Source organism: Choloepus didactylus, chromosome 13 (assembly GCF_015220235.1).
Source record: "Choloepus didactylus isolate mChoDid1 chromosome 13, mChoDid1.pri, whole genome shotgun sequence".
NCBI classification, from domain to species: Eukaryota; Metazoa; Chordata; class Mammalia; order Pilosa; family Megalonychidae; genus Choloepus; species Choloepus didactylus.
In genome coordinates this window covers 75329662-75349986 of record NC_051319.1, presented here as the reverse complement: position 1 = coordinate 75349986, position 20325 = coordinate 75329662, and the positions used below count along the sequence as shown (strand labels likewise).

Genomic DNA, 20325 nt, shown 5'->3' with positions numbered 1-20325 from the left:
GTGGTTGCCAGGGTCTGGGTGTGGGGGAAAAGGGGAGTGGTTGCTAATGGGTATGGGGTTTCTTGTTCTTATTAGAGAAGTTGTAGGTTTACAGAACTCAGTTATCACACAGTTTTCCCTATTATTGACACTTTGCCCGTTAGAATTGATGAAACAGTATTATTATAATTATACTATTAACTATAGTCTATAGTTTACATTAGGGTACACAATTTGTGTTGTATAGTCCCATGGTTCTTTTTGTTTTTGTTTTTGTTTGAATTTTTATTCTAGTAACCTTATGTATACAGTGTGGGGTTTCTTTCTGGGGTGATGAAAATATGCAACTCTGAATATACTAAAAACCATTGCATTACACACTTTAAATGGGTGAATTGTGTGGTATGGGAATTATATCTCAATATAGATGTTAATTAAATTTTTTACAAGCTATCTTGAGAGCACTAACAGATCTATTTGTGAAACTATTTTAAATGGCCAAATAATTTATTCCAGGAAAAGGCCGAAAAAAGGGGGAGAAGATGGTCTCTGGGTGGTCCTAACTTTACAGCTGTGTTGAGGGTGTGCTCTCAGCCCAGCTGGTCGAGTGGCAGCAGTTCAGGTTCCACAGGGTAGCTAGAGGAATGCAAGGTAAGAGATTGGTATTTCTATTTTAACTAAAGTAATAACACATAGAGAGAATGGAATAGTTTCCCTTTTGTGGGAGTACATTTTTCCTAGTAGAATCAATTGTTATTTATCTATACAAATACCAATATGGTAAAAGAATGATGATCATGTAAAGCAGATCCACAAATCGGTGCTATTTGACTTTGGAATTCAGCCAGACACCCCCATGTGACCTACTCAGCACTCCTGACAACATCTCAGGCTGGTGTTGCAGTTCACAAGGAGCTCCATCTACTCAGTCCAAGGGCTCCTCCTTCCACACAGCCTATAGGACAGGTACTTTCAGTCTTGTGTCCCACAGAGGGAATTAGGACCTGGAGAATTACTAAATGAGTAAAAGGCTGAAATGAGACCAACCTGCTCTCCTGTGAGAAAACAGCCTAGTGGAGAACAGCAATTCATCCTGACTCTGCCTCTTACTAGCCATGAGGCCTGGATAAGTTATTTTCAACCTCCCTAGGCTTCAATTTCCTCACTTTAAAATCAAGATACTAATAGTACAGACCTTAAAAGGTTGTGGTTAATACGTGCAAAGTGTTTATAACTTTGCCTGCACTTAACAAACACAGGCTATCCATGTATTACCCATATCTTGTATCTCCATTAGGAAAGTGAGACTTGCTCAAGAACAGCCTACAACCTCCATTAAAGGAAATGTAAAGCTTTTAAAAGCTTGCTAATGATATGACTCATACACATCAACATTAACAACTTCTCCCCCATTAAAAGGACTGGTTCTCCTCCCTGTGACAATTCTAACTAGCTAAACTGCCTTAACCTAGTTATTTTCGTCAATTGTTGGAAATACCCTTCTTACAGCTGTACCTCTTGCTAGGCAATATATGGTTCCAGAAAACTTTCCATATGAGTATCAAACTAGAATTTCCTAGTTACTTACCTTATAGTTTCAGAAAGTCTTTCCTTCCACTGCAGAAAAAAGCAGAGGTTTCTAACATCTGAGTTTAAGTCTTTTTGATCCTAGGCTTTTGTCAAATGTTTTACTTCACTCGGAAAGCTTGCAGCATGTCCTTCTGAAACACCGAGTTTCTTTTGACAGTTCAAATAACCCTTGTCTGGTCTAAGTGTATAATAAACAGTTGTTATTAGTACCTTGCTAGTTTAGATTTTGTCTTAAAGCAAGTCGCACCTCCCTCTGTGGCCTTTGTCACCCTGTCTCAGTCAGGCCTCTGTTACCATAGGAAATCTAATATTTTAATCTGTCTCTAGACCTTCAGCTACTCAGATTGCTATAATTGTTGCCTCCCACAATTTTTCTGCAGAGGGAGAAGATTTAATTTGCATTTTAAAATAATGTATGCAGTTTAGCTAGACTGAACAGACACATGCCAGAGTTCCAGGCAAGGAAGGTGGGAGGGGTCAAATTAGGGTCTATCTTTAACTACAGTTCCTGGTTACCATATCTGTCCGTGATACACTCCTCTACATTACAGAGCAATCCAAAGTCTTTCAATAGTAGAAAGCTTGGAAGAGGCAGAAGAAGGATGAGAGAAAAAGGAAGAAATAAGGTAGAGAAAAACAAATGAAAAGAAAAACACAGTAGCAAAAGCTGCAGATTATTTAAGGGAAGTCCACAATCAGACAGGTTGGAACAAAATTGGGTACTGTTTATTCCAATGCTTAAAACAAACATTTCATGGATTGCCTTAAATAATTTCAAAGGCCTCAGTGATATATATGGAAGAGGGAAAGTAAAGCCCCATTATCCTGTGCCACACAGACACACACAAACCCATTTGATACAACTAATGACATGCAAACACAATTTGCAAAAGCAGAGCATTATCACAATACATTAAAAAAAGTTTGTTGAGCAAATAGACTCCACATCTTTAAAAAAAGAAGAAGTGCCATTAAATTACACTGTGTTGAGCCTGGGAAATCTTGGCAGTATCTGCGAAACTTCTCCATTTACAGATCAAGAACAAAGGTCTAGCGAAGTTAAATCAGCTGGGTAAAGAGGTCTGAATTTGCTTTTAGGGAATAAGAAGTTGGTTGCTTTTGAACGGCTTTTTAAAATAGATATCACATACTTTTTGTTTGTACAGAACTTTTATATAAAATAGTTGTTCCTTAACTATAGCCATTAATATTTAACCAGTTAATTTTCTGATGGAATGCTACAACATTTTTTTTCTTTGAATATTCACCTACTGCACTGAAAGGCTCAGGCACATTTGAGAACCACAAATTCAGAAGCATGGCAAAAAGGTGCAATCACAAATATGTCACACTTTTAAAAAAGTATATTTAGGTACTCATGCCAAATCAAAATAATCACCCAGTGGTACCAAAAATGAATGTTTATATTTCACCATCAAGACAATCACATGTAAAAAAGTATTTGCCCAAATGTCCCTATCCCCTCTGTCAAATCAGCTTTATTCCCAAAATGTTCTTGTTTCCTAATATTTAGCATTCACAGTACTATTAAATTAATTACATTCACAATGGCCACAATGGTTATTCTGTGTTCAAGACTCTCCAGAATCTTTGAGATTGCCTAAAATGAGGTAGATAAATTTTAAGGGTTTCCTTAGTTGGGACTAATTTCCTTTAGATCTTGATTATCTATTTTTAAATATAATTCCAAAATATTTAGCAAAAGATTGAAAATGAGCATTTTACCTAAAAATGGAAAAATAGAATTTCAAAGGCTAGACTATTATGAAAGTTGCTTTACCTCATTTCAATTTAAAAACAGGATAAAAGCATCAAATTACAAAACCACAACTCTTAAAACTGACGAACAACCCAACATCATCCAATATTTAAAGGGACCCACTACCTTTGCTCTAGCTCTGGCTTGGTAGTGTGTAGACGCAGGGACATCTGGTTAACTCACTCAGGGGCCAGACCAGCTGCTGCCCCTTAACATTTGACCCTAAATTTCAACTTTCCTCCAGAGTTCAGCCCTGACTGCTGGAGTTTCTCGGAGGAGACTCGCCGTGAGATCTCTAATCCCATCTCTGGAGACAGAGCAGGTCTCAGACATAAGCTGGAGGAGCAGGCCCACCGGGGTAAGTCGGACGGCAGTGGAAGATGGAAACGGATAGGGCCACGGGTGTTCGGTCGCAGCCTTGGACAGGCTTAGACTGTAGGGCCAGATTAGATAAAGCAGGTCGTAGCCCTAGGGACTGTCAGGTTGTGGGGGGCAGGCTAGGCACTAGCCCAGCTAATGGCCCTGGAGTGGGTCGACGAGAGACTTCTGAGAAGGCTGGTAGGCCACCACGGGGCTTGGTCTTTTTGCGCGGGACCATGGGCGAGGCGCCCAAGAGCTTGCTGAAGGAGCCTGACTTTTTCAAGCCTCGGGTTAGGTCCTGGAGCATCAAGTCGTCTGCCAGGACGCCCAGAAACGCGCTGGTGGTGGAGCTGAGGATGGTGGCGGCCACCTGTACCGGACGCCGGGCCGCAAGGTTGCCACTACCTCCGCCAGCGGCGTCGAACTCTGTCGCGCCGCGTAGGCCTGGGTCTCCGAGTAGGCGGCGCAGCGCGTAGGAGGCACCGGGCCGCAGATACTGGTAGGCGCGCCGCCCGCTGTGGTCGCGTACGTGCACCTGTGCGCCCAGTCTCGCCACTAGCAGCACCGCAGCATCCTCGTGGCCGTGCAGCGCGGCCAGATGCAGCGGCGTGTAACCGCCGTGCGAGCGCGCATTCACGTCGACCGGGGCACCACCACGCCGCGCGACCTCCACCAGCTGCAGTGCCATCTCGCGGTCGCCGCTCTTGGCGGCCCAGTGCAGGGCCGTGAAGCCCGATATGAAATCGCGCTTGGCCGCCAGGCCGCTGTCGCGCAGCAGCAGCCCGTGCAGCTGGTGGGTCCACCGGCCACCTGCTGCTCGTACCAGCCACTCGTGTTCCGCCGGCTCCAGGGGCACGGCAGACGGCGGCGGCGCGGCGGGCACTTCCTCGGTGTCGGGGCTCAGCAGGCGTGGGCCGGCGCGCGACAAGCGCCTCAGGTGCGGGGAACGTCCCGGGCCCAGGCTGAGGCCCGGGCCACACTCCTCCACCGAAAGCCGCCGCCGCAGCGGCGGGGAGTCCCGTGGGCTCGGTTCTTCCGACAGTTGCCGGCGCAGACCCTGCTCCTCCGCCCGGATCCTGAGCGCGGTGGGACCGGGGACGCAGCGCACTGGCAGCATACAGGGCTTCAGCTGCGGCGCGCGTGGCGGGAGCGGCGGCCCCTTCGTCATCTGGACCCCAGGTTCAGGGTCTGGCGGTAATGCTGCGGGCGAGGTCGCCTCCGATGGTGCCCTAGACGGTGGGGCAACTTCTGCGGACGGCCCCTCGAAGGGTTGGGATAGCTCAGGGGCTGGAACCCCGAGGTCGGAGGGTCCGCCTAACTGCTGGACTGAGCCTAAGAACAACTCTCCAGACGGGTGAGTCGGCTCGGAGGCCCGGGCCCCAGGGGCGCCCCGTGGCTCTGATGGCGGGGCCAGGTCCTCTAGTGGTTCCTCTGACCAGTGGGGTGAGGCCAAGGATGGAGCCTCCGGGGTAGCGTTTTCTCCCGGTGAGACAGAAGTGATCTTTGACGGCGGCGCTGGTGCTTCGGGGGTGCTGGGGGTGCAGGAGGGCAGCAGCGCCAGTCCCTGCGGGGGCCGCGGCTTTTTCCTCAGCACCACGAACTTGACGCCGTCGAGCTCCTTCACCACCGCCACGTCGTTGATGAACTGCTTGAAGCGGTCCCTGCGGGCGGCGCGGCCGTGCGGGTCGCCGGCATCCAGGAGTGGCTTGAAGCGGTTCAGCAGCTCCGAGTTGCGCACCTTGCCGCCGCGCTCCTGCAGGAAGCCCAGCACTGCCGCCTGGCTCACTCCGGCGGCCGCGGCGGCGGCGGCGGCGGCTAGCGCCATGGCCGGTGTGCGCCCGCGGGGGAGCCGGGACCGCCCCCTCCCCCTGACCCTCGGTTCCCGGCTGCTGGGACACGGGGACGCCGCGGCTTTAGCTGGGACGCGCGGGAGCGGGGGACCCGGGAGTCATATCCGCCTCGCCCAAGCTCACAAGATCGCTTTCACTGCGGGCGGGCGGACGTGCACCCGAAGCTGGACCTTGGTCACGCCCGCGCCGTGGAGCGGCGGTGTATCCCGGCAACAGGCGCTGGGGGCCGCGGCCCGCACCTTCCGCCAGCCCCTGCCGGGCGCCTAGCCTTAGAGGGTAGGTTGCTGCCTTTACCTTCTGTCCAATGGACGCTGGGCTCCATCCTCCCTGCGCGGTGCTCTCCTTACAGGTGACAGCAGCCGCCAGTCAGCAGAGGGGCAGGGGAGCGGAAATTCTCCGCCTCCCTATCAAGGGAGAATTAAAGGCGCAGCGTCACGCGTCAGCCGGGGTTGCTAGGTGGTTGTCTTCCCCAGGGACGCCGCGGCCGACCAGCTAGGCAAGGGATTTTGTTCTTTTGAGAAACGTTTAACCACCAAAAAATACTGGGCGATGATTTAAAACCAATAATTTATTGTTTAAAGACAATGACTCAGATTTCCTATTGCTTTTCATATGGGAAAACTGGGCTTCATGCAATGTACAGCCAAAAAAAAAAATGCGTAGTGATGAATGTTGGTCGAGGAAGAGAAGAGACATTGTAAATAGCATTTTTCTGATAAAATAATACATTTCACATAGAATTTTGGGGGGAAAACACAAAGAAGAGAAATATCACCATTAACATTATGAAATTAATATTTCTTCCTCCTATATACACCTATGTGATTGTGTTTATGATTTTAAAATAAGAAAGCAAAACTGGAGTCATGCTCATTTTTAAAGTTTTCATTTATTCAACAAATATTTGAGTACCCACTATGTGCCAGGACGTACCTTTTCCACCTGTTGAATACATCTGTGAGTGACACAGACAAAAATCCCTGCCCTAGTGGAGTTCACGGTGTGTGTGCGCAGAAGTAATATAGTGACTCTGAAAACGGTATAATATGCACAGATAAGTACTATGGGAAAATAGACAGGTAAAGGAGAGAAGAGGCAGGTTTCAATTTTGAACAGGATAGTCAGGGTAGGACTCGTGAAGGTAACGATTGAGCAAGGACTTGAAGGAGATCATGGAGTTATAGAGATAGCTGGAGGAAGAGCTTTCTCAGCAGAGGGAACAGCCAAGGCAAATCTCTTAATTTACAAATGTGTTTTTTAATTTATGAAAGCATTAATACAAAAATAAAAGCAGAGGCAGTGTATTGTAGTAAAGAGAGCAAAGCTCTGGAATCAAAATTCTGCATTTGAATCCGGGCTCTACCTTGGGGAAGTTGCTTGATCTTTCTGTGTGTCAGTTTTCTTATCTGTAGAATGGGAATGATAATAACAGTACTTACCTCATTAGGTTATTATGAGGATTAAATGAGAAAATACACACAAAACACTTAGAAACAGTGTGTGGCTCACAGTAAACATTCAAGTTAGTAGTAGTATAGCCATTATTCTTATTAATACTCACTGAAAAGAAAAAGAGAACAACAAAATGTGAAGTATTTGCTCTTCCTGATCATACTCCCTAGAGGCAATTTCTGTGTCCAGCCTAGTCTCTAGAATGCATACAATTTAAACTTCTTTTTTTCCCTCATTCTGTGCTGTATTGTGAGCATTTCCCCAATGACAATAACCTATTCTTCAGAAATAAACAATTTTTAATGATTGCATCATATGAATGCATTGTACCTTAATTGTTTTTTATTGCTGATTATATTGTTTCTGGTTTTCAGTTCTTATGAATGGTGCTGCTTATAGGCAAAACTTTGTGTACCTCTCTGATTAATTTCTTAGGATGGAATCCTATAGGTAGAATTTAATATTTCTTAAGACTCTTGAAACATATTGCCAAGTTGCTTTTCAAAAAGGTTGCAGCTCCATGACAGGACCTTATCTTTCTGTCACTGGCGCTGAGTAGTATCTTTTTCTTTTTTAATCTTCCATTTTGAAAGGCAAAAAATTGTATCTCTAATTTGCATTTATTTTATTACTAGTGAAACTAAATTTTCCCCCTCCTCTTTATTTCTATTTGGATTTGTTCTTTTGTGAAGTGTCTATTTCCTTTACTCATTTATTAATATGTTTCTTGTTGATATGTAGTTATTAACCCTTTGTTATTTATGTTGTAAATATTTTTCCAATTTATCATTTGTCTTTTAATTTTGTTTTCTGATGACACTTTCATTTTTTAGACCACTTGTTTTTATTTATAAATATTATATTCTTTTAGCTTAAAAATGCAAGTGCAAAATCTTAAAACCTTTGATTTAAAGAGAACTTTAGGATAGGTTTACACTGTAACTAGTATTAAGCAATCTACTCAGAATAATAACAGTGCCATTTCCAACTAAATATTACCCCTCCTTTAAGCTCAGCTCAAATCCCACCCCCATAAAGCCTCTGCAGCTGCCCCAGGTGTGTCATCTTCCTCTTCTACACTCCTATAACTTAATTCAGCAAACATCTACTGAGTATCTTTGGTGGCAAGATAGTGAGCTGGGCTGTCTGGAAAGAAGATACAGCCTGCCTGCCTTTGAGTTGCTTACCACCTAGTGGAAGAGAGAAAAGCATGCAATTGATTATGTTACTTAGCAAAATGAAACTCTCCAGGCACTTACCAGGGGGTTGATTCCAAAGGGGAGGGGGGGTGTACCTGGGAAGTCTTCAAGAAGCGGATGTTTTTGAAAGACTGCTACCCACCTTAGGCTATGAAAACAGGATGGGCAAAGGCTTGGAAGTGGGATCGTGAAAGCTGAATTCAGGGTTAAGTAAAGATTAGTCTAGTATATTTGCAGTTAAGGGTATGTGTCAGGGATACAGAAGAAGATAATATTGGAAAAGTAATCTGGGGTCACGGGTTGAGGACCTTAAATGCTAGTTTTTGCACTTTATCCTCTTTGCAATAGAAAGCTTTCCTTCCTCCCTCCCTTCTTCCCTCCTTTCTATCCTTTTCTCTCCCCTCCCCTCCCCTCCTCTCCATTCCTCTTCTCTTTCCTCCCTCCCTCTCTCCTTCCTTCCTTTCTTGCTTTTTTCTTTCTGTAGCTTTATTTCTTTTCTGATTATAAAAGTAATAAGGATGATTTCCCAATTCTCAATATTTGCCATTATATAAAAAGAATAGATTACCCATAGAAAACCACTCAACATCTTTTTGGCTTATTCTGTCAGTAGTTTTTCATATTCCTGTATAGATGTGTACACCCTGATACATGCCATTCTCTACCAATGGCATTAGACTGCATGTTGTTTCATAACCCGTGTTTCTTCCCTGGCTGCTATAACCAATGCTTTTGTGGTGAATATGTGGCAGGGTCCCTGTAGGAGATGGTGAGAATCAAGCCAGAGCAGTGGGGGCAGAAAGACAGAGAAGGATGCCAAAAATGTTTCAGAAGCAGAGCTTGCATTATATTGCCTTTTTTCACTTTTTAAGCTAAGTTGTCTTTCTTGCAATTTTCATTTCAATATAAACTTTTAATATTTTATTTTCTTAACTTTTATACAGCAGATTGTTGGATCCCTTGAAGAATCGTTTCCATACTCTTATATGTGGTTAAGCATCAATTAATTTGAAATTTCATTACTGCCCACACTGAGGAGGCAGAGAACTCCCCTATTTGAGACCATTGATTTGTATGGTTTTGACTACGATCACTAAAAGTAGACAAGGGATTAAATGCTGATTGAATAGGAATTGCTGGTAAGCAAAGTTTATTGACAGCATTTAACACACTTCAGCCTCCAGCCTACAGAAAGAAACTTGCCCAAGGTCACAGTTAATAATTGGCTGAGCCCAAACTCGAACTCTGGGCTGTCTGATTCCAAAGCCTGTGCTCATTTATGTGCAAAGTCAGATCACCCATTATTTAAAAGCAATGCTCTGAATATCTAATAAAGCAGTGAAAAACTCTTAAAATAAAAATATAGCTTAAACCTTTAAGCTTATGTATCTGAACATACTTTGCTTTAATATTTTAAATGATTAGTTTATAATTTGAACAAGCAGTAGGGCGAGGATGTTAATGACATCTAGTTCCCTAGGCTGCGTTTTGATTTTGGTGCCCCACTGCCAGTGAGGCAATTTAATCAATTCTTCCAGTGACCTAGCAGTTTGCCTGTAAACATTAGGAAAATCAAATGTAAAATGTATATTTATAGCAAGGCTAAAATTCTATAATGTATCCTGAACTGTGATAAAGCAATAGGAAGGCTATTTTTTCTTATCTCAGTATCTTAAATTTGGAGGATGTCAGGGTAGAATGCCCTCTATATTTTTTAAAGCCACATTATTAAGTATAAAATTAAAACCCCTCCATAATCTGGTTTATGTTGCTATATTATATTATGTTATTATACTGCCTATTCCAATCCCCATTACCCTCTGGACCCCATACCTGGGCTGCACGGAGCATAAAGTGGATGCTGTATGTTTGCGATTGTTTTGTCCTAGGTCGTGATGGCTGGTGCCTCTAACTGGCCTCTTCCATTGGACTTGGTCCACCGCAGTCCACCTCCTCTGTCCCTGGAGTCCCACCAACACAGCATCATCGGTAGAGAAGAAGGAGGTCTGGAGCTCCAGTGATGTGAGGAGCATTGGCTGCCCAGGAGTAGCTGTAAAGGGACTTTGCCCAGATCTCAAGCTTTTGCAGTCATGACTTCCAGAACAAATCATGTTTTGTTCTTGCTTACCAGCACAGAGGAAGCAACAGGATCCTTTTTCTCATGCCTGTGGCTTGTCAAGTCGAGTCTTCTCTGGGGTCAAAGGGAAATTTATTTCTAAATCTTAGCAACAGATATCAGATCCTTTGCCTCTGTTGTAGGCTGGTGTTTTGTATCTGTGATTCATTTTTTCAGGCTGCATCTCTGATTTCTCCTACTGTTGCTTGGTTGCTATGTAGGGAACTGGTAGACCTGGTCCACAGAGACTTGGAAAGCTGGGTGCTGGCTCGGTGAGCCATGGGCGGTTGTTACCCTTTGCTACCTTTAGTCAACCTTCTTGGCCTGTTTTATTTATATGTATGAGTTTTGACTTAAGAGATTCATTGTCCCCCCAGAGACATTTTTGGACTCAGTTTTCCTTCCACATGGGTTTGAATTAGGAAGGGCCTAATTTGTGAGAGCTGCAAAGTGCTAATTCAACCACTTCCTCCTTGTTCAGATTAGGATAGGCAAATAAGCCACTCAGAGGCTGGACTTCCATTCCATTTGGAAGTTTATCATTGATAAATTGGGCTTAGAGATTATAGCACCAAATGTTTGGCGTGAAATCCACCAGCAGCATTCAACTTTGAAACAAGATTCTTTTCATCCTGGCTTTGGAGATGGACAGGTAGAGATAGCTCAGCTCTTACCTAAACTCTTGTACTAGTACCCCATGTTAAACTAGCCCTCTACTTAGCAACTTGGGTAAAGGTAAAAAGGATCCTTAGTCATCAGCTTATCCAGTTTCCTATTCAATGGTTCTAAGAGCTTGTTAACAGGGGGCTGAAATTGAAATAATTTGAAATAAGTTGTAATAAAAGGCTGAAATTGAAAGTCATGGGTTGACTGAGGCCTTCCCTTCTGAAGGGCATATTTTGGGGAGAGGAGTCATGTGAGGTCTGTGAGGTCTGGAGGGGATGGCGGATTAGGTGGGCAGGCAGCCAAAGGGCTAGTTCACATCCTCAGAAGATCTGCTTGCTTGCCACTTTGAGCCTATCAGCTAAGTAAATAGTGAACTGTTTTATTAGCAGCTCTCCGCATAAAAATTTCTGACATTGAACAGTGAGTAAGAAACAGGAAGATGAGCTCTTCCCCTGAGGCTGTGTGGTCTGGGGAAGAAGTCATCAACAGTACTGTTTTTATTTGATTACACATCAATGAAATACTGGCAATGCTAATTGAAAACTAAGGTGTATGTAGGTCTCTGTTCAGCAACCTATTCCCAAAATGGTTCAAACTCCTTGGTAGGAAGATGTTGTATTTTCATCTCTTGGAACATAGCTCTAAATGTTCAATAAATATTGATAATGATGAAACAGTAATGATTTGTCACATGTTAGTACTCTCTTCACTTGGATTTTTCTTTTTCAAAATGAAATAGCCTCTGGTGAGAGTCAGTAAACAACTTGGATAGGTTCCAGTAGGTTCAAGAAGTCAAAGAGCCCCATAATTTCAGCAGCTTGGAATGGAGCCATAAGAGGTATGCTTTTCTGAAACTTTTCCGAATGTAACCTTTTGGATACCTCCTCAGATGTTGACTGAAGGGAGGCGAATTTGACATAACAGCTCAAACATCTACACTAACAGTACAGGTCTTCAATTTCAGATAGAATGGCTGGAGCAAGAGCAAGGAAAAAAAATACATATGGTGCCGGGGGCACTTGACAAGAGAAAAGGCTCTGCTTCACCATCCAGTCTCTGAAGCACAAACTATTGAGGCTGAGAGTTTCTCTCTCAGTAGAAAGAGGCTGGAGGCTGTGACTTGACTATTCATGCATGGCACCATGTTCCTTCCTCTCTTCTTTCTCCAGTCTGTCTCTTCTTAGGCAATGATGATAGAATTTCCTGGGCAAAATAACCCTTTCTTTTTCAATTGGAAAGTTTTGGCAAAATGTCACAATGTTCTAGTGTCCTAAGAGCTCAACATACTGGGCCTTAGAAACTTTCCAGAGGAGAGACAATAAGACCACAGTCTGCACAGAGCCTTCTGTGTGGCTGTGACAGCAAGGACAAAAACAATCATGTTAATGTTGTTTGATTGGGATTGAGCTTTTGTGCTGCTGCTTTTTTGTGTTTGCTTGTTTTTCACTATTCAGTCTAAAATTTTAAAGAGCATTGTTTATGTCTCCATTTATGTTCCAAGTTGACAAGTCCTACATCCTATTTGTCACTTTCTGATTAGAAGGAAATGGTGAGTTTATCCAAACTGGAATGGAAGTTGTGGGGAAATGAACCCCTGAAACGTGAATAGCCATACTGGGGCATTCCTCAGGTCCCAGATCTCAGATGGCCCAAGGCTGGGAGGAGATCTGGCCCTGGCTTGTCTCAAGTAAAACCCATGGCTGTGGCTGCATGTTGGGGAATCCTGATATGTGGATCAAATTTTGGCAGCAAAAATTTCCCCACAGTATAAAGGTAACCAGACCCTAAGGAAGGCTCATCCTTCCACACGGTATTTTATATGATGAGACGGCAGGTCAACAGAGGCTTTTTACTGCCCTTGTTAACTCATTCCCTGTCTCCTCTTCCACCATGAAAGATTTTCACTTTCTCCCCTCAGCCCCTCCCGGGCAGCCACCACCACCCTTAATGGCTTGTATCCCTCCAGAATCATCCTCAACGTGGCATCCCGGGTAGTCACCACCAAGCTGATAGAGTTGACAAACAAGATGAGGTCTCTTTATCCTTCTAGCTTAGGAGAGAAAAATACAAAGAATAATAAATGAGATCCCTGGTATTCGAGGAATTGGTGGTCTGGTGGGGAAACCAGACACGTAAGCAGAGATCCACTGGAGGATGTGCTCAGCGCTAGACAGAGATCTGTTAGCATGCCAGGGCACCTAGAGAAGGGAGTGCTGCTCCTTGGGAGAGTCTGAAAACTTTCTAAGACAAGATTTGAGTTGAGTAACGACCAGGAACTCTGCAGGCTGAGAAGTCAGAGAAAAACATTCTAGGCAGAGTCAGCATGAACAAAGGCATATGGTGTGTTTGTGGAACAGCGAGAAGTTCAGTGTAACAGGAGAACAGGGGTGAAGGTGGGGGTGGGTGACCACAGAAACAAGGATGGAGAGGAAGGTTGGTGCCATACTATTAAGAGCCTCACTTATCCTGGATGGTGCAAACTGATTGGGTCCAAACTGACTTTGCTATCTTCTGCCCACAACCCTCCTGCCCCTTCCTCAGGGATTCCCAGTTCATAAGAGGGACTCTCACCCACTGAGCCAGCGGTGATCTGGGAGTCAGACGCAATTCTTCCTCATCTCACCCTCTTTTTTTAAGTTGGTTTGTGAAGTTTTCCACTGTCTCAATTTGTTGATATGTGTCTATATATCAGATTTGTCCTATTGTGACATTTTACATATTCCTTTATCCCCTGTACTTTCTGTGAATTGGTAATTAAATCTAGGGTCTTGATCAGATTCAGGTTTGATTTGTCTTGGTGGAGGCAAAACCCTTCAGAGGTGCTATTGTGTGCTTACAAAAGGAGGCACATCAGGTCTACTTGTCTCTCTTTTGTGACGTGAGCAACCATTGATGATCATTCCCACATCCATTCTTTCATTAGGGATTTAAAAAATAGTGATAGTTCTAAGTTTTTCATTTATTAGTTGGAAGACTTCTATATTAGAGAGAAATTTCCCTTCATCTACTATTTGTTACCTTGAGGTTCCTGTGAGAAGATTAGGATAAATGCTTGATTCTTTCCCTTTATTTATCATTTTTCAAAATAACGAGTCTGGTGATAGTTAGCTCATATGTCAACTTGGCTAGGTTATGGTATCCAGTTGTTTGGTCAAACAAGCACTGGCCTGATTGTTACTATAAGGATATTTTATGGATTTAAATTGTCAGTAGGTTGATTGCATCTATTGCTCATGACATCTACATTCATCAAAGGTGATTGGCTTCAGCAATGAGAGAAGTCTCTCCCTATCAATTGAAGGCCTTAAAAGGAGAAGTGATGGTTTCAGCAGTCAGAAGAGAGAATTTCCATCTCTACTTCAGCCAGCCAGCTGCTCCTGGGGAATTTGTCAAAATTGTTCATTAGAGTGCCCAGCTTGTGGCCAGCCTATGGAATTCAGACTTACCAATCCCCAAGTCATGTGAGCCAAGAACTATAATAAATCTCATAATATTTACTATTTACATTACACACACACACACACACACACACACACACACACACACACACAAACACATATCTCCTGCTCGTTCTGTTTCCCTGGAGAACTCTGACTAATACCAAGTCCCTAGTATCTTCCAAAGATAAGCTGTGAGGTAATTTTTTTTTTTAATTTTTACTCATAGATTTAAACATATTTGATATGCTGTAATCCATTGCAGTTATTATTCTTATTGATGTTCACATTGTTCCTTCCTTTGCCAGTGGAAGCCTATTTCAGTTGGCTTCTGGGCCTCTTACCTTGACTTTAGTAGTCTTCCTTGATAATCTGGAAAGATAAGGTGTTTCAGGTTCATCTTGCACATTTCCTACTGTAGACATGGAATAAACCATTTCTCTTTGTTACTGGGTTGGTCATTTCTCTAGAACTTTTCAGTTGACAGATCTATAACTGCATTTCTTTAAAGAAAAATACAGCATGAATTCATACTAGAACTTCTCAATCAAATTGAGGACCAAGGGTTTTTACTTGTGGATTTTACATCTATTTCTCCTTTCTCCCACACTCAACATGAGGTAAGCTTTGTCATTTCTTAAATGTCTGAAATTTTACTTTTCCCAACATCACCCGTCTCCATCTATTATAATTGTTTATTTAGTGCCTGTCTTCAGACTCCAAGCCCATTGAAGGCAGGGTCTTGTCTGCCTCATTCAGGGTTACACCCTTGCTTCAGAGAAGTGGTATGTGGTCATCCAGGAATTGATGCATGGTCAGTCTGGCTTTCTAGGAAGCAATCTAGTGACAATGTAGGTGATAGGCTGGAGGCATCCATGTCAGTCAGGAAAATAGGAAACTATTGCTTGAGTCAACAAGGGGGGTGTAAAAGGTATAGACTAGAGTAGTGGTAGGAGGGGTGGAAAACAGCCTGGTTGAGATGTTTCTGAGGGGATTATCAGGATTTGGTGACTCTTCACATAGAGATGAAGAAAGAGTATTCCAAGATGATTCCATGGTTTCTATCTTGTGAAGAAGAGTAAGGGTATTACTTCTTGCGGAAATAGAAAAGATTGAAGAAGGGGAGGAGCTAGCTGAGTTTTCGATAAGTTTGCAGTGTTTGTGGGTCACCTGGGAGATAGCTGCAAATGAGGATCTGGAGCTCAAGAGAGATATGCAGCTGGAGACCTGTGAGTTACGAGCTTCTAGAGAGTGGATGACATGACAGTGTGGGTGAGCCTATCCAGGAAGAAAGTGTTGCAAGGTGGAAACAGAAAAGGCAGATGAAGGAACAACTTAGGGAGGGGGAAAAGGAAAGAATAGACAAGGGGGCAGAAAAGCCAAGGGAGGAAAGAATTTCAAAAAACAAGGAAATAAATAAATGGCTAAATTGTAGTATGGCCATACACTTGGAACATGAGTCAGAAAGGTCTGTATGTACTGACAGAGTAAACTCCTTGATATTTGTTAGATGAATTAAGTAAATTTGTTCATTTGACCAATATTTACTGAGACCCTACCAAGTGCTAGGAACTGTTCTAAGCACTAGGGACTCCTTAGTTGGCAAAAATGACAAAAAATCCTTGTCCTTGTGGAGCTCACAAAAATAGTGAGGAAGACAGACAACAAAAAAGATAAATAAATGAAACAGACAGCATGTTAGAAGTAACAAGTGCTATGGAGAAAAAAGCAGGGAATAGGAATATGAAATGTAGGGAGGGTTGAAATTACACATAGGACCAAGAAGTTCTCAAAGAGGACGTTATTTTTGAGAAAAGACTTGAAAGAAGTGAGTAAGTGATCCACATGGATATCTAGGGAAAGAGTATTCTGGGAAGGGGAAGGAATGAGTCAGGAGTGCAAAAGGGACAGCAAGGAGTCCAGTGTAGCTGGAGCAGAGAAAGCAAGAGAAATATTGGGGGGCTCAAAGACATGCCATAGTAAGGACTTAAGCTTTTACTCTGAGATAAATGGGAGCCCTTGCAGGCTTATGAGCATGGTATCATTCACTGAGCAAGAGCTTTGGCATCAAAAATTTATGCTTTGATGCTCCAAGGTAATTACAGAGAAAGTTAAGAAAGAGAAAATTTGGAAGTCAGAAGTATACTTTAAAAAGATAAACATTTCTGTGGACCAGAAACAGAACATAAACCCAGAATAGTAGGCTGAGACTCAAGCCACAGGCCTGAGGGGTCTCAAATCCTGAGGCAATACAGGCATCCAGATTTGGCTCTTGTGTGGTGACTAGGGATAAAAATGCTGCTCACAAGGTGGGGAACAAGAGCCAGGCCCACCATGGGAAATTAGGTGTTGGGAGGGTGCTTGTAGAATGGGATTGTATAGTTTTTTCAGGTTTGCTTAAAAAAATTCAATTTTTTAATGAATTCTACCTTTGTTTATGCATGAACAAATGTTTGGAAAGACACACGTCATCCTGGGGAATGGAGTGGAATGCTTTCTTTTTATATACGTCTGGTAGAGTTGGCTCTTTCTCAATGCATATGTATAATATTACAGAGAAAGTAATAGGAGCCTAGTGTAGCTGTGGGCAGAGTAGGATCAGAATTGAAAAGAAGTCACTGGGTTTGGCCATTAAGTGGTCATTGGTAGCCTTGACAAGAGAAGTTCCATTGGAGTTGTAGAAATAAAAGACAGATTGGCAAAAGACACATGAGTGAGTTGAAAAGTGGACTACTCTTTCAAGTGGTTGGACAGGAAAGGGGAGTAGAGAGATAAGAATGGGACATGAGAGGGAAAGGTGTCAACACAAAGGTTTTTTTCCTCTCCTTTTAGACAAATTGTATTGTGGTAAAAATATATATAACAATTCTGGTCAACTAAGGCTGTGGCATAAGATGTTCCAGGGTGTTGTTCCCCCACAGAATCTTTGAACAACTAGCAAAAGCTGTCAAAGCCATCTTCCTCAAAACTTCAGAAAATAGTTAAAGGGTTGCAGTAACTGGGTGAATGCCAAATCTGGAATGCAGCTTTAAACAGAGTAGGAGGAGTTCTTGGTGCCCTTGCTGGTCCCTCCCCAGCCAGCCTGACCTCCCACTGTGGATCCCTGTCCCTGTTCTGGAGAGTGCAGAATAACCCTATATGCCTACTGAGGTGCCTGTACATTGGTGCTTTTCTTCTGGTGGCAGCCTGTAAGACTGCACCAGGAAATTAATCTAGAGATCACGCTCCCAGAACTTGCCCTGCAGGCGGAAACAGCTTGAAGACAGCTAAAGCAGTTTAAGAAATAGTTAAGTCAAAGTGGCCTGGGCAAAGGATTACCTATTTTAACTCATACAGTAGAGTACCCAGGGCTGGGGGAGAAAGCCTATTTCATAGGGAGTAGAAAGGCATTTGAATTCCTGTAAACAGGGGAATTCTTAAGGCCATGCACAAGCAAAGGTCCAGGACAAGACTTAGCTCAGAAAAAACAGAGAGGACCCAGCACTTCACATTCACTTTGGTGTGACCTTCTTAATAGGGAGGTTAAAGTCTGAACGAAGGCATCAGCCAACATAGAGCCAAGTTGCAAAGACTGTGAAAGGTGTCTCTTAGCACTCAAGAAAATCTCTCTCATATCACTAGCTGGATACATACTTAAGGAACAGATGGCTCAGGAGCTACATCCCAGAGTTAACACTTCAAAACATTAAAATGTGCAATGTGCAACAAAAGATTACAAGACAGACAAAGAAACAAGAAATGATGCTCCATCCAAAGAACAAAATAAAAAGCCAGAAATAGTCACTGAAGAAGACCAGACGTTGGACATACCAGACAGAGACTTAAAAAAAAAATAATAATAATAATCCTCAATATGCTCAAGGAGGTAAAGGATATCAGAAAAAAAAATGAATGAAAAATATGAGAATCTCAATAAAGAGACACACATTTTAAGGAACCAAACAGAAATATTGGAATTGAAGACCACAATAACTTAAATGAAAAATTCCCTAGAGGATTTCAACAGCAGATTAGAGCTGGCAGAAAAAAGAATCAGTGAACTTGAAGAGAAGACAATTGAAATGATTCAGCCTGAGGAACAGAAAGAAAAAAGAATGAAAAAAAGTGAACAGAGTCTAAAGGACCCGTGGAACACCATCAAAAATACCAGTGTGTTAGTACTGTGGGAGTTCCAAAAGGAGAAGAAAGAGACAGAAGGAATAGTCAAAGAAATAATTGGCAGAAATTTTCCCAAATTTAGTGAAGGACATGAATAAGCACTCTCTAGAAGCCCAGTAAATTCAAAACAGGATAAAATTAAAGGGAACTATCCCCAAAGTAGTCAAACTGTCAAATGCCAAGAACAAGGAGACAGTTTTGAAAGCTGCAAAAGAAAGCAGTGCATTATGTAAAAGGGAGTTCCAATAAGATTAATTCTAATTTCTCATCAGAAACCATGGAGGCAAGAAGGCAGTGGGACAAATATTTAAAGTACTGAAAGAAAATAATTGCCAACCAAGAATTTTTTATCCAGCAAAACTGTCTTTCAAAAATGAGGGAGAGATTGACATTGCCAGATAACCAAAAGCTGAGGGAGTTTGTCACCATTAGATCTACTCTACAAGCAATGCTTAAGTGGGTTCTTCAGACTGAAAGGAAAGGGCACTAGACAGTGGAGTTGAAGCAGCATTAAGAAATAAAGACGTCTGATAAAGGTAATCACATGAGTAATATAAATGCCAGTACTATTGTATTGTATTTTTTTGGTATGTAACTCCACTTTTTACTTCTCACAGTTTCTAAAATGCAAATATATAAAAGGAATGACAAATTCATGGCTTTGGCCATACTATATATAAAGATAGAATTTGTAACAAGTACAACAAAAAGGTGGGGGGACAGTGAATGTGTATGCTGTTGAAGTTAAGTTAGTATCAAATCAAATATGATTGTTATGGATAAAGGATTTAAATTTTAGCTCCATGTTAACCATGAAGAAAATATATGAAAAACATCAACAAACGCATTGGGGGAGAAAAAAGTATAAGACTTACAAAGATAAAATAGCAAAATGGCAGAAGAAGGTTCTGCATTTCAGTAGCTACTTTAAATATAAATGGATTAAACTCTCCAGTTAAAAAAGGCAGAGACTGGCAGACTGGATAAAAAATTATGACCCAACTATATGCTATTTACTAGAGACTCACCTTAAATTCAAAGACACAAGTAAGTTGACAGTGAAAGGATAGAAAAAATACGCTATACAAGTGGTAACCAAAAGAGAGCTGAGGTAGCTATAGTAATATCAGATAAAATAGACTTTAAATAAAAAACTGTTTCAAGTGACAAAGAAGGTCACTATATACTGATAAAGGGAGGGGTCAATCAACAAAAAGATATAACAATTTTAAATATATGTGCGTTGCGGTCGCAGTTGATTTGTCTGGGGGGGGGGTGGCGGCCGGTTGCTAAATCCTAGGCTCTCAGGATTGCTCGGAGGGTACCAGCGGCGGGGGCTCTTTCCCGGAGGCGAGGGCGAGGCGGGGGACTGGGCCCGGTCCCCGGCGGTGGCGTGCAAGGTGTGGAGGGCGGCGAGAAGGAACAGGCGGGACACGTTTCTTAGAGGGTGAGGAAGCCAAGAGAGTTTATTAGGGGAGAGTACAAGCTTATATCGGGCGGTTTAGAGGGCGGGGTAGCTGTAGGGGTTAAAGGCTTGGATTGGTTCTGAGAGGGCGCGGAGGTTGATTGAAAAGGGGCGGGAGTTGCTCCGGTAACGAAGAGGGTGGAGGGTGCGGGTAAGGCACGGGGGGGGGGGGGGTTTTCTCCGGCAAGCCCTCCCCAGCGGTTGTACTTTGGGGTGAGGAAATGGGGCCTGCATTCGGCTCCACTTTCTCAGGCCCGGGGGGCCGTGGAGGGC

At 43.0% G+C, this 20325-nt stretch overlaps 1 protein-coding gene and 1 long non-coding RNA gene across 2 annotated transcripts in view; one reads left to right on the top strand and one right to left on the bottom strand.

The window, feature by feature from the left end:
- Positions 1 to 20325, top strand: part of LOC119507568 — a 136019-nt gene that overhangs the window by 97948 nt on the left and 17746 nt on the right. The gene's annotated exons all lie outside the window — the stretch shown is intronic.
- SOWAHA (sosondowah ankyrin repeat domain family member A) lies at positions 3273 to 6159 on the bottom strand. Its single transcript, XM_037800730.1, has one exon. The coding sequence runs from the start codon at positions 5532 to 5534 to the stop codon at positions 3828 to 3830; it is 1707 nt and encodes a 568-aa protein (XP_037656658.1). The 5' UTR covers positions 5535 to 6159; the 3' UTR covers positions 3273 to 3827.

Coding starts and splice junctions, on each gene's coding strand:
- SOWAHA (XM_037800730.1), bottom strand. CDS start 5,534: ATGGCGCTAGCCGCCGCCGCCGCCGCCGCGGCCGCCGGAGTGAGCCAG.